This window comes from Aricia agestis, chromosome 11 (genome assembly GCF_905147365.1).
Source record: "Aricia agestis chromosome 11, ilAriAges1.1, whole genome shotgun sequence".
Taxonomy (NCBI): domain Eukaryota; kingdom Metazoa; phylum Arthropoda; class Insecta; order Lepidoptera; family Lycaenidae; genus Aricia; species Aricia agestis.
The window spans coordinates 15,943,434-15,958,863 of NC_056416.1; the positions used below are offsets into that span (position 1 = coordinate 15,943,434).

The 15,430-nt window shown below is 36.8% G+C and overlaps 1 protein-coding gene across 1 annotated transcript in view; it reads left to right on the forward strand.

Moving 5' to 3' along the window:
• The first annotated feature begins 1,059 nt into the window (after positions 1-1,059).
• LOC121731478 (ras-related protein Rab-37) overlaps positions 1,060-15,430 on the forward strand; it is a 75,899-nt gene continuing 61,528 nt past the window's right edge. Inside the window, exon 1 of the mRNA XM_042120910.1 lies at positions 1,060-1,299. Coding sequence (XP_041976844.1) covers positions 1,294-1,299 — 6 coding nt within the window. The 5' untranslated portion in view covers positions 1,060-1,293. The remainder of the gene's footprint in view (positions 1,300-15,430) is intronic.

The following is a 15,430-nucleotide window of genomic DNA, read 5'->3' on the forward strand; positions in this document are numbered from 1 at the left end:
TCACGTTCATACATATAAAGCCTTGTCGCACTTGTAACTCGTAAGTCGTACCTCAAGTCTCTCCTCCAAGTTTTACTTTTAGACAAAAATCTAAGGATTATAATATGATTGTTATGAACAGCCTCAAGAAGAAAGGGCAATATTAATTTAGCATTGTTACTTAGCGCTGTACCAACAGGTCGTAAATCGCAATAATTGTTAACATAGATCGGTCACGTACTATTAACTTTGTATACTTACCTAAACGCACACAAGCACACTCAAACACTCGGTTTTTATGACATTTGCGCCCTTCTCTCTCGCACGTCAAGGAATGATTATCTCTATTTCACTCAGTTTTCCACCCTTATGGAGTGCATAATGTAATAACATTTTTTATTTGGGGGCTATAAGGTTCATTTTGGTTTATAAAGGGTTTTCGGTACGAAATTGCGTTACGTTGCATGTGTTTGTGTTTAATTAACACACACATAGAATATAGTTCGGAGCGCTACCAAGGGTGTAAGTCACTGTTGTTTCGAATATGGTCGGAAAATGTTTTTCTTTTACTACATAATATTATATTTTTTAGATTGCTTGAACATTTTCAAACATTCTCGACCATTGCATTGTAAAAACTAAAAAAATTATAAAACTCCATTGTGTGAAAGTAAAAAAGGTAATTTATTTTGAGGTATGTTATTTAATTTAAGGTAAGGTATGTTATTTAATTAAACAAAATATCTTAAAAAACAATCATCTAGTGACAATTAAAGTACAGTAAATACACTTGAATAGAAAGGTAACTTAAAAATGCAAATGTCGTTTGTTAAAGTAGGTACTGTAGTTATTATTCTTAACATGAAATTGCTTTTATAACGTGGAAAAAAAGAACATTCATTATTCACGTATCATTTGTATCTAATATGTTTAGGGATTTATGACGAAAATATAAATTCCACATAATATCATGAATAGAACTCACACAGGACTGTACTGTCGAGGGAATACGCACACATGCGCAGTCGTCACGCGATTTTGACCCTTAAAGCTCCGTTACCCTCCGCGTTTTGCCCCACTTTTACCGATCTGTGAGATAACCTCCAAATTCTGGCACGAAATCACAAGTACCAATGAATATTTGTGTTGTTTTTTCGCGTAAAACGCATAAGTTTCGCCCTAATAAAGAAATTATTTGATAAGAGGCGATTCAGTGAGTGAAGCTAGTTACTATGGGATGTAGGACTGAACGGTGTATTTAGTGAATTTTGTGTGTAGTGACAGAGTTATAGATGTGTTACCAATTTGTGAAGTATGAACGTAAGTAACTTTGGAAGTAGAGATCAAAGTTCATTAAAAACTTTTCATTATAAAACTGTCAATGAAAGTTTGTTTCATGTCAAGGCTGGAAAACCTTGACATTGCTTTATTTTTAGTCCTGAAAAGTATTTTCTTTATTTATAGATCACAATTACAATTTACAAATAAGTACGATTAGTGTTCTTAGCTTAGAACTATGGTGCATAACAATAAGTGTAAAAAAAAAATTGTGCCAAAAAATTACTTATTTCATATCATTTACACAACCCTTTCAGTATGTTGTTATTTAACTCATTTAAGTATTGCCCTAATCGTAATGAATTTTGTAAAACTGTATAATACATTAATATTTAATACATAAATCATAATGCACTTACTTACTCGCTATTGTTGTGTTGGAAAAAATCGACTTCCGAATCAACAGGCTCCAATAAACGACTCTAACCTGTTGGATATTTTTTGGTTCAATTGAATACAATCTATCTAAGTTATCACCTATCACATAATATTATAATATCAAAATAAAAAAATAATGATTACGGGATTTAAGTCAGAGAGTGTATGTAGCTATCAGAATTTTTTATTAATTAACGTTCATAAAATTGAAATTGCAGGCGGAATTTAATTAAAATACAGTAAGCTCGTAATCTTATCAATAACGGTTTGCGTCAATTTAGCTTCCATATTTTATTTTGTTCTAGGGCCTAGGTATTACTAGTGATACTAATAACCCGGTCATATTATAGTATTAATACAAAACTGAATGAGTGTAAAAGAGTGTGTTACCCTATAATGTATAGGCCTAATAAGTCCGAATTAATTTCACGTTCAATGGGCAGATTGGTTGATTAATCATATTATTATGAGTAAAGGCTTCTTTCACCTCTGCGATCCTAGTATTGATCACCTTCTTGATATAACTACATATATTAATACTTACTTACATAGCTGGGCAGTGGGCACCGTTAATCAAATAGATAACTTCGTTAATCGTTAATCCTTCAAAAAAAATGTTAGCTTCGTTAAACGTTAAAGCGTTACATTTCGGACGAATTAACGCATGTTAACGTTAATCGTTAATCCGTTAATATGTGTAATATGGCCTTGTTGTAACTTATATCATTGCGTTAGTGTACATACGCAACCTGTTAAGTAAGTAAGTAAAAACTTGTGTTATGGCAATCAGACAACGGATGCACGCCGAACAATTTTATCCTAATATATATTATTTACATATTCACACACACAATCACACTACACTTTATCACGTAAAGTCTCTTTCGGCGACGTGATGCGCGCTTCGTTCGGGAGCCTCCCCCGGAACCTCCGGTTAACTAAATCGGCGGGCCAGAACTCCTCCACCTCGAAGATGGATAAAACTTGAGTCGGCACTCTCACCACAAAGGAACTGAAATTCACTATGTGGCGAGAGTGTAGACGCTCCGCTTTACCTCGCATGCAAATGATTTATAATAACAATAAACAAATCACTCTCTCTATAAGCACCGGCGCTGGGTAATGAAATGATAAAACGAAACAAATCTCATCTCACTCGCATGCGCCAGAAAATATATATTTTTTAAATGAAATAGGTGACGAGTGAGTGAGTTTACCGGAGGCCCAATCCCCTACCCTATTCCCTTCCCTACCCACCCCTATTCCCTTCCCTTCCCTACCCACCCCTATTACCCTATGCGCTCTTAAAAGGATGGCAACGCACCTTCAGCTCTTCTGATGCTGCGAGTGTCCATGGGCGACGGTAGTTGCTTTCCACCAGGTGACCCGTGTGCCCCCTACACTCACTCGGCGAAACACAGCGCAAGCGCTGTTTTCATGCTGGTTTTCTGTGAGAACGTGGTATTTCTCCGGTCGAGCCGGCCCATTCATGCCGAAGCATCTCTCCCACGTTGAGCCCTGCTTCGGCACGAATGGGCCGGGTCGATCTAGTATTGTTTTTGTTTCGTCTGAGCCTATGAGGTAAATAGTATGCATTGGATTAACGATTAACGGACTTCTGCATATTAACGGAAGTTAACGAGTCCGTTAATATTTCAAAAAGTTAACTTAATAGTTAATCCGTTAATCAAAATGTTAACTTCGTTAATTCACGATTAACGGATTAACGAGTTAATGCCCAGCTATGCTTACTTAATAATTACTAACTATGATTAAAATCATCAAATCATCAATTTGTTGTTTATAAACATCAATAATTGTTATTATAATACTCCGTCCGTTACTCCGTTGGCCAAAATTCGTTTATTGCCCGGGAATAAAAAGTACCCTATGTCCTTTCCCGAGACTCAAAGTATCTTCATACCGAATTTCATAAAAATCAGCGTGAGGAGCTAACAGACAGATAAACACCTTTGCATTTACAATATTAATATGGATTTAAAGCAACCTGGACTATTCTCTCACTTATTTTTTTTTAAATTTTTACATTTATTATTACGCTATAACTTACAAAAATAAACCATTAATATATTTTTATTATGTACTCACTATGGTATTTTAATTTTTTAAGTCACTTTATACATTTTGACTATATTTTGTAATTTAATTAATTAATTTATTAATTTATTTATTTAATTCAGGCATCTTGGCCCATATTATTAATACCTTATAGACTAACATACATACAATTATACTAAAAACTAACACTAACACTAAAACACTAAACACGTATTGTCTGCGACGTGGGGCGCGACGTGTTCGGAAGTCGTCCTCGGAACCTCCTGTAGACGACTCCAATCGGCCAGAAATCCCCCTTCTCGAAGGTCGGTAGATGGTGCGTCGGGACTCTCACCACAAAGGAGCTAAAATTCACTTTGTGGCGGGACTCCAAGCGCTCGACCCTCAAGACGAAGTGGGTCTTGCTCCTGATGTAGTCCACGACCTGCTCGACCGTCGTGGACCAGTGCAGCCTGGACACGTACAGCGGTGTTGCGAGAGTCTCACGCCGCAACAGCTGCTCGGGTCCTTCGGGTGCGGTGCCGCGATGGTTGCGGACGACGGGTTTCTTCTTCTTCATCTCCACTCTTATAAACCCGTCATCATCGCACTTACGGTCCTTTTTGGAGGGAGGACACTCCTTTGCAGGGGCCTCCTTTTTCCCTTTGTTTTTGGAACGCGGGTTTAAGTATCAGCTGTTGACTATCGAGTTTACGAATTTATAAAGATTTCGGGTTATAATAAAATCGAGTTTGACACTAATTGGCACACGTTGTAATGATGATGTAATATGTAGGTATAATTAATTATACCGTTATTCTGCCGAATTATTTAAATCACAAATTTTTCAGCTGCTTTTCAAACTTATTAGTGCGTCGAATATGAATAAAATACTACGAAAGTTAATACCATTTTCAGTACAACAGTGTGAGATATTTGAGTTATCTGTGGAATTTTCCACCTGACACTTCTCGGCATTCATCATCATGGTACTGACACCGTTCATCTGTCTGTTACTTCGCGTTTGTACCACTGAATCGATTTTAATGAAATCCAGTTACAAGAAATGATATTAATATGGATTACTCCACTCGGGCTAACTTGTCGCTAGCGGTCATTGACTCCCTGTCAAAAACTTGTCATTTTTCATATAAACGGCGATTGACAATGAAGTGTCAGATATTGTCAATCGTGGTTCTTTCATGTTTTATATGGAAAATGACAAGTTTTTGACAGGGAGTCGATGACCGCTAGCGATAAGTTAGCCCGAGTGGAGTATAGTTTTGATTTGTATAAATCGTAATTTGTACCGTTTTCGTTCAATTTACGTGCAAAAAATTAAGCTTAGTATAAGTTCAATTGCTTTAACACGACAAATAATGTTTGTGATTTTCAGTGAACTACCATGTAACAATAAACACAACTTAATAATTTTGGGTTCATATCAAAGTTTTTCGTCAGTTTTGGAAGCATTTCCTGTAGGATAAAGCGAAGGGCCTTTCCTAAACACGACATTCTCCCATCGTGTTTCAGTAGTCCTTGCTACAGCCAAACTTTTTAGTAGTTCAACGTGAAAACAACAGATGGCGCTTATAATTAAAATAGCATAGAGGTCTGAGCATAAAGGTTTATTTTTATTTATAAACAAAATTCACGTGTCGGGGTTTTGCCTACAAAAGGCAAATTCTTTCGAAGGGGCTGGAGCTGGACCGATTTTGATTATTTTTTTGTGCCTATTCTGTACTCTGTAGTAGCTCTGTATTCTGATAATAATCGGCTCAACACCTTTAATTACCCGAAATAATGGTGGCTTGCTAAAAGGTAATGTTTTTTTTACTTTGCTACTCCTTAGGGCTTAGGAAAAATATGGAATCAAAGTTAGTACTTATGACAGGACAGTAAAAATTAATTTCCAAATACATACCTTTCTTAATTAGGAGAAAGAGGGCAGCTAATGGCCTTCTTGTGTTACCGACTTTGAAATTAGCTATCACTTTAAGTTTTAAAACTCAACCAAATTAGTTAAGATACGGGCCAAAATTTGTTAGTCGAAAATTGAAATACCTTAAAGTTTCAGTCTAGTTATGCTGCCCGGAAGTTTAAAACATAGTTTGCTAACTAATAATAATAATTTATAATATTTATTGCGTGAATTGTTGCCCTGTAGGCTGTATCAAAAATTTTGAATAAAATTATCGTTAACGAGAAACGCAGAACGCAAATGGTTTAAATGCATTATCGCCCGGTCAACGTTGTTGTTTACGCATAAAGCCTTATATTGTAGAACTAAAAAGTCTCATCATCAGATCGCCACTTTCGTAATTGTTATAAAAAATTTAGTAGATATATCAAGACTTATAGCCCTTATTTCCAGGAACTGCTACGGTTTCAAACTAAATCATCTTTAACGCTTCTGAGTTCTGACTGTCCGTATTTCCCGGGTAAGGCTCGTCCGTACGGGTGATTTAACTAATAAATATACACGACGCGGCCCCCAACACCACAGTCCCGAGATGAGAGATAGCTGGACACAATTACTTCACTTGGATTGAGTTGCGGATGTACGAGAAATGGAAATGTCTAACTAAGCGAGTAAATGCGGTTATTAAAAAACCGGCCAAGTGCGAGTCGGACTCGCGCACCGAGGGTTCCGACAGCTTAAAGGTATTATAGACCTGAGTATTTAGTATGAATTTCAATTTAATACCTCTACGCGTTTATGAGGAAATGGGTAGTAAGTTTAAAATTATTAAAAAAAAATATATTATGTGATGTAACTAAAAATTTATGGTTTTCGTAATTTTTCCTTTATCTATGCTATAAGACGTTGCTTCGTACCAAATTTCAAGATTCTGAGTTCACGGGAAGCACCCTGTAGGTTTTGATTCCCTTGCAAGTGTCGAAAATTTGCGGCATAAACGGCTGTATCTTTTGATTGCGTTGGCTTAGAAGTTTGATTTTTTCACAGCTTCAAGGGACAGTAGACCTGAGTAATTGATATAAATTTCAGCTTCATGCCTCCACGCGTTCCTGAGAAAAAGGGTCTTGACAGACGGACAGACGGACAACAAAGTGATCCTATAAGGGTTCCGTTTTTTCCTTTTGAGGTACGGAACCCTAAAAATAAATCAATAATAATATGTATTTTAATTAAAAAACAGAAAGATAAAAGCAGCTTCAAAGTTGTATATCTACGTAATTGATAATATAAAAAACTACTGAACCGATTTTGATTCAACTTGAAGAATCCCCTAAGTTGAATAATACTTAGTAAGTACTGCAAAAAAAGAATTACTTCAATCGGACTTGTATTTCCGGATATATGCGAACACAAGCATACATACATATTATATACACTTTTGAAATTTTACACATTTGTTCAGATGCTGATATCTAAGTAATGACTAAAAACTCGGCAGTTCTATGATAATTGATAAATTACTTCTCGAATTTTAAATATACAGGTTGTTAAACCTCGTTATCCTTGAAACCATCAAATGAGACCGTCAAAATGAACAACTTCTTCTATGAGAACAATGATGGGAACTCAAAAAAAAATTAATTAATTAATTTAAAAATAAATTAAAAATTTTATTATATTAAACGGCATTTTTACCGACTTCCAAAAAGGAGGAGGTTATACGTTCAGCTGTATATTTTTTTTTAGTAATAGGTTACTCTGTATTATTTTATAAAAATCACCTATCTTTATTAACTTCCTTTCTGAAAAAAGGGGTTATGCTATGGTTATTTACGTAAATGACCGATAAAACGGTTAAAAAAATTTAATAATACAACTTTTCCGTCGCGTCTAACATCTATACAGTATACTGTAATATAATTTGTGTACCCCACACATCTATACAAAGAGGGTGGGCCTGTCTGTTGTTTTGTCACCACAAAACACAGGGTACGATCTTATCAGAATTATAATAGCACGTATTTGTGACCGTAATACCTAACCTAGGTAATACAAAGACTACATGGTCTATAATAGAAGACGTAAGTGGATAAAGTGGATATAAGTAACACTATCTAAATGCCGAGCTTTGTGAGGGCACGCTACTACAGATTATTATTATACTCATATAAATAAAAATTACTATGTTAAAGCACAAATCAATAGGCGTGATAGTTTTTCCGTAAAGTGTACCATAAAAGTGCTCAGGTTATATATATATATACAAGAATTGCTCGTTTAAAGATATAAGATAGAAGTCACAAAAAGAAATACAATTCTGCAAACTTGAAAAACTCGGGGGGCCTTATTAGCAACAGGTTTCTGTCAAATTTTCCCCGAAAAAGATTCCCTTAAGCCGCTTACAGAGAATTGTCGAGACTCGAGAGTCGAGATATCAAATATAATAACTTACTTACAAAATACACAATGAGGATCACTGAAAAAATATCATTCTATTCCTCCGAACTTAAGATTTGGCTTCTTAAAGATGCTTTAATTTTGTTTTACCTTCAAAACTTTGTGGTAGCCAGAAGGTTTTTTAGAGCAATTCTTAATCAGACAGACATTAATTTTGCGGTTTTATTTTATTCATAAATCATTAGTGATTAGAGCAACTGATGTAATATAATGCCTGATGTAATATAAACTGATGGTGCCTACAAAAGGTATGGATGGTAAAAAAATAAACGTTCTGTTGGTATTCTTAAATCTTAATATTTTGTCCGCGATGTCAGCTTCTTGTGAAGGCAAAAAACTTCCTAATTGCTTCGGTAAGGACGCAGATTTTTCCAACTTGGAAAAAACATGAAATATAAACTTTAATTAACATTTTTTGTGTCGTCGTTGTGCTAATGTAAAAACATATCTAGAGTTTATTACGCGTTGCTCTTAATTTGAAGTAAGTAATTAGGGGGGTGAGCCAAAATCTTTTCGTTTTCGCTTCGTTATAGAATCACCGATGAAAATGTATGGAATTGACATATGCGTTCGTTAATATGACGTTGACGTTCGACTCGTCTTATGTCGATAGTCCATACATTTTTGTCGGCGATTCTATAACGAAGCGAAAACGAAAAAATTTCGGCTAAATGGCCTGAACTTCTAAGCTCTAATATAATATTATATAAAATTCTCATGTCGCGCTGTTTATTCCCAAACTTCTGCAAACTGAAACGGTTAGATCGCTTTAAATGTGTGTTTGTCCACTGAAGCTATGTAGCGGCTAACATATATTTTTCATAGGTACCTGAAATGAAATTGTAGCAGACCAAACAACGCACATTTCTGAATCGCGCTATCGAAGATTGTCTGAAAATTGGTGGTTCTATAACGGCCGTTCCCAAAATTCAATCTATCTCTGGTTTGACATACAACCGATCGCAGCTAACATTGAATTGACATAAAATATAGTCTCTAATGTCTAATGTGAGCTATTCCTATCTCTAGTAGGGCAAAACCAGAGATAGATCAAATATTGGGAACGGCCGTAAGATTTTATTACAGCTGATATGACAACTCCTCGCTCGATCGAAAGATAACATGTTCCCGCAATAAATATAGCAAAGCAACGTTTGTCGGGTCGCTAGTAATAGGTGTATACGTTTTCACATAAACCATTATTTCTGTCACTAGCTAGTAGCTAGGCCCGCAGCTTGTTATCAGCTTTCCAGTTCACTTGTATCGACCCTTCTGCCCTTCTGCTCTATTAATTAAACAATTTCCATGTTTTCAGAGCTGAACGGGCGGTTTTTTCATTTATTTTCCTTTTCTGTTCAATTTACATTTTTATTCATTCCACCATTGTCACGAAGGAACGATGATGAGTGATGACATACGGAATCACTGCATTCCTTGGATTTCGTTATAAAATTTTCGTCATGCAGCTTAGGACCTTGTTAATTAAAAAACGAGACTTTTTCGGATTATCGAGGCGTCCGGATTTTACCACATGCATAGTTTTTGAAATGATTGGTGGTACGTCTATTCTCGATATTTAGTTGCTTACGCACGCCAACATGTATTTGCTGATTTTGGACTAATTATTTCGTGTGGTTTGTTCTTTGACGTCACGTCATGTCATACTCGTATCGTATAGACTATATCAGGGCTTCCCAAACTTATTTGTACTGTGGTCTGTGACGCACTTGGTACTTTGCCATTTCTTTACGACGCCCCTCAACCCAGCCCCTAAAAATACTTTCTAATTTTAGAACCAGTCTACATAGGTTATCACTTATCATATTATAAACACTATTTGGATATTTATATTTTTATTAGGAACTAATGACCAAATCAAAACAATATTATTATTATTATTATTATGTTTGTGTAAGGTATTCCTTGCTCACGGGCAATTAAATCCCGGATCTTTGGAAGGCATGCGTGGGGCCGAAGCCTACACGTAGAGGCCCGTTACACAGTTTTAATCTAAATGTTATGTGACACTGACCGGCGTCTCTCCCTGTCCGCACTATGGGAGTACAACCAAGGAGAGCCAGCGGCCAGTGTAGGACTATTGCAGGGAATGGATATTAGAAATGATACCGGGCTATGGGGTGAGGTGCTAGTGGACTGGGTAACTGGAACTATGGAAGGACTATGGCGTCTGCCGATACAACGTGGAAACATATTGTATCATAAAATTGGCAGACGGTGACTCGCCAACTCTTTGAATGGGCCCCTCAAAATGGTCGCACGCACGGTGCACCGAGGCGGCAACATTGACAGAGCGGCTTGAGGCAGGAGAGGTGTCGCTGGACTTTAAACGCCGATCATTTGCACCCTCAGAGGGTCCCATCACGTCGCCCACTCGCCACTTACGCTTCACATCTTCCCTCCGAGCCGAAGCTCTTGCGACTACACTCTGACCGGCCGGTTAAGGCAAGGCAGAGGTAGGGCCTGATTCTCCGTCAGTGTTCACTTCGGCCGGCCGGTGAAGGCAAGCCGGAGATGGAGAACAGGGGCTTCCCTGGGAGCACTCGGGTTCGTGGGGTCGCTACTCCCCAACAGCTCGCCACAAGCTGCCCCTTGCCCTTATTATTATTATTATTATGGTATTTTATATTTTCTCAGTTTTCACCGGCAAACTGGCATGTACGAGCCGAAGCCAAGTACACACCAGGTTAGTTATTTATGTATTAGTACGTGTAAAATGTGCGGCAGGTGCATGATCAGTTTGTAATGTATGTGATGTATGAACGTGTGAGTTTGGATGTGTTTGCGGTGTGTGTAGTGTCGTACGTTCCTCATCTGTCTGTAAGAACTTTCGTACTATACGACACGTGTTGAGGATGACAGCCTTTTGCATTAAATATGTTAAATTGGGAGGTAGTTGTAGGGTGTCAAGAGATTTATGAAGTTGTTTTGGTATGATTCCTGTAGTAGATAAGACTATTGGTACTATGGTTACTTTTTGCAGATTCCAGAGGCGGGTTATTTCATCTTTAAGGTCAATATACTTGGTGAGTTTTTCTGCTATTGTAGTTTGCAAGTTATGAGTGTTTGGTACGGCTATATCAATAAGGAATGCAGTTTTGTTGATTTTATCTACTAGCGTTATGTCAGGTCTATTGTAGTGAGTTGTTCTGTCAGTCAATATGGTTCGGTCAAAATAGAGTTTGGTAGAGGCGTTATCGAGGACATTTTCGGGCTTGTATTTGTAATAGGGTTCTATTTCATTTATGAAGTTTCGTTGTTTAGCAAGTCTTTGATGTATTATACTGGCAACCTGATCATGCCTATGTTTATAGTCCGTCTGCACTATTGTTTTACAAGCTCCAGTAATATGCTGTATGGTTTCAGAGCAACTATGGCATTTTCTACAACTATCAGTGGTTAGGGTTTTTGTGATATATTTTTGGTAGTTTCTGGTCTCTATAGTTTGGTCCTGTATGGCAATCATGAATCCTTCAGTCTCCGGGAATAGATCTCCACGACTCAGCCATGCGTTCGACGCTTCCTTGTCGACATTTGTTTGGCATAAGTCATGCAGGTGTCTTCCATGGAGAGATTTTCTAGCCCATTCGGATAGTTTAGTTTTGTCGTCAGTTACTTTTAATTGGTTGTTTTGAGTGTTTTTAAGATCTAAAGGGGTAAATTTATTGTCATTTTGAGCTATTGCTTTGTGGAGAGTAGAAGATTCAGATTTAGTGGTAAAATAGTGTCTTAAATTTATGACCTGCTTATTGTGTAGATTTGTTATGTCGATAATTCCTCTACCTCCTTCTTTTCTAGGTAACGTAATTCTCTGTATACACGATCTTGGGTGGTGTTTGCGATACTTAGTCATTGTTGTATTAATGTTTCTTTGTATATTGATTAAATCTGTTTTGTTCCAGTTTATTACGCCAAAGGAGTAGGTTAGTATTGGGATTGCAAATGTATTTATTGCTTTTACAGTGTTTCGAGAGTATAATTTAGATTTCATGATCGCATTGAGCCGGTGTTGAAATGTTTGTCTTAATTTATATTTGGTGTCTTTGTAATTAATTTGTTGAGACTGATTAACCCCAAGGTATTTATAAGTTTCTCCTTCATCAAGAGGTTCTATTCTTTCGCCAGTTCCTAGAGTGTAACTATGTAAATATGTATTTCCTGCCTTTATAGAATTAATTTTTGTTTTATCTACTCCAAAATTCATTTTTATATCGATTGTAAATTGTTCTGTCAGTTCAGTCAGTTTGTATAGTTCAGATTCAGTGGCAGCATAAAGTTTTATGTCGTCCATGTAAAGTAAATGGTTAATAGTCTGAGTCTGTATTTGTCTGTCATTATAATGTATACGATATCCTGCATCTGTAGAGTTAAGTATATTAGAAAGTGGATTCAATGCTAGACAAAACCACAGTGGGCTCAATGCATCGCCTTGAAATATGCCTCTTAGTATTTGGATAGGATCGGTCTCTATTAGAGTAGTGGAAGTTTTAAGTTTAAGTTTAGTTTTCCAGGACGTCATCATGGTCTTCAAAAGATTTATTATTTTGGGGTGTATTTTATAGATTTTTAAAACATGCAGCAACCAAGAGTGAGGGACAGAATCATAAGCTTTTTTATAATCAATGTACATAGAATGCAGATTGGATTTTGTTTTATTTACATGTTTCAGAATAACGGAGTCTATTATCAATTGTTCTTTACAGCCTTGGCTAAATTTTCGGCACCCTTTTTGTTGTTCAGCTAGAATATTATTATCAGTAACGTGTTTGTATATTAGCTCGGTGACGCAAGAAGTCAATATTTTATAAATTGTTTGCAAGCATGTTATTGGTCTGTATTTAGCAGGGTTTAAAGGGTCACTGTAGTCTTTAGGTATCATGAAAGTTGTTCCAGATGTGACGTACGGAGGGATTGAGCTAGGGTCTTCAATAAATTGATTCAAATAAATTAACATATTATTATGGATACTTGTAAATTTTTTGTACCAGTAATTGTGAATGCAGTCTGATCCTGGCGCCTTCCAATTATGTAAATTGCGTATCACCTGTTGAAATATACTTATGGGGATTGTTTGAAACGTCATTTCTGTCAAGTTTCCATGATATCTTTTCGTTTCATCCTCTATCCACTCAGCTTCAATATTATGGCTTACAGGTTGTTCCCATATTCCTGCCCAGAAGCTCTGTAAATCCTTTGGGTCTGGGGTTTCGGTGAGTATGTTATCCTTATTTTGTGTTGCCAACCTAATGCCTCTATAAAATTCTTTTTCGCTGTTATTGAATTGCTTATTTTGCTGCTTCCTAAGTGTACATATATTATACCTTTTAAGGCGTCCTGTTAATATTGAGAGTTTTTGTTTCAGTGTATCTAATATTTGAGCTATTTGTGTGTTAGGTTCCTCGTGTATAGTATGTATTTTATATACCTCTATTATTTTATTAACATGTCTAATGAGTTTTCTGCTTCGGCCTCCTTTAATGAATTGAGTTATTCTACCTATTTTTGCCCTTATATCTTCTATTCTTTTTTCCAGCCTTCTTTGCCACTGTGGTTTCTTGATATTTTTTGCATAGTTAGAATGATTTATACTGGCTGATAGCCTACTTCCATTAACTTTGGCAGCTGTCCATGCCGCGCAATATAGCACTGTTTGAAAATGATGGAAGTCTGTATCTTTATTGATGTTTTCAGGAAGAGTTATTTTATTAATGTAATTTACTGTATACGCCAATTTTTTTGAGGATTTTTGTTTGGGTATATAAACTCTGCTTGTTGGATCTGTATCAGCAAAATGTTGCAATGATTGTTTGAATATTTCATCTATGTCAGTATCTCTATCGAGCAAAAGTACATCGGCATATGGTTCTTGTTGTCTGTCAGGTTCTATATTTTGGATGTCGATATCTTGAAAATTATTAATATCATAAGGGACATCATGCTCATTAGTATTCGGTCTATCAATGACGTCTACAATTAGTTCCTCGGCAACTTCTTGTTTTAATATATTCAATCTTTCTTCTGTGATATATTTATTGTTGATTATTACTCTCAGTTGATCACTTATTCTTTGTTCACTAAGGTGTGCAAGAATGGGGAATTTATGTATAAAAGCCTCATGCACTGGTTTCCGATACGCTGTTTTGTTTGTTTCTAAGTGTGTGACTCGGTAATAACTTTTAATTATATATTCATTTAATTCGTCAGTCCAAGTTAATCGTGCCTGGGTTTTTGTGATTTCTGTGTTTGTATGAATTTCAATATTTTGTGGAAATCGTAAAATATTCTTAACTTCTTCTTTGATATCTGCAAGTTCTTGTTTAGTTAATAGATTGCAATTTATAATAGCCCGTCTTTGGTCCCCGACACGTTGCTTGCTTGCTTCCATATCTGGGTACTTAGTTGAAAATAGTGAGTGTAGTTGTGGAAGGTAAGCTTTAGTCTTGTTTTCTAATTCGGTTATAATGTAATAGTGACGCATAATAAAAGTATTCATCTCTTTAGTCCACGCTTTACGTGTGCGTCGTGTGCCAAGAGCGGGTGCAGTATTCTTAGCTATAGTAGCCTCCTGCACAACATCTCTAGCACGTGGTGGTGATGATAATGAATTTGATGAAGTAGATGATCTAGTCTGGCGAATATCAAGGTAAGATGGAGGTGAAGATGGTGGCGATGAAAATAATGATGATGGTGCTGCTGAAATTGGTGAATTAATATGATACATCCGTTCTGCAGCAGCTTGAGATTGGGCAGCTTGGTGCGACTCGTTGCCCCCCCCAGAATACGAAGGGCAGCCCGAGCCTGAGGGCCCGGGGCGGGATTCTCCATCGCATACAGCTCCGGTACCCGCCTGGGGTATAACTCTATTTCGTAGGCGCATCATGTAGCTTATAAACAAACAAATAAAGGAAGAGGGAACCAAAAATGAAAGATAGTAAGAGAGAAACAGAGGTGGTGAAAGATAGATTAAACAAAACCAAAATAATGCAGCAACAAGACTTGGATTATAAAAAGAATGTGAGAGGATAGTAAACAAAAAGAAAGAACCGACGATCAGCCACGTGAGTACCTCACTCCGCAGAAGGCGGGGCGGCGCACCCAAGTGTTGCCCGGGAACACCAACGGATAGGTATCGGCTTCGCTCCCTTATTATTATTATTATTATTATTATCAGCCTACAGTGTCCCACTGCTGGGCAAAGGCCTCCCCTCTCTCTTTCCAAAGTTCACGATCCTGTGAAGTTGTTGGCCACTCTTTATCAAACGCATCTAGTTCGTCGCGCCA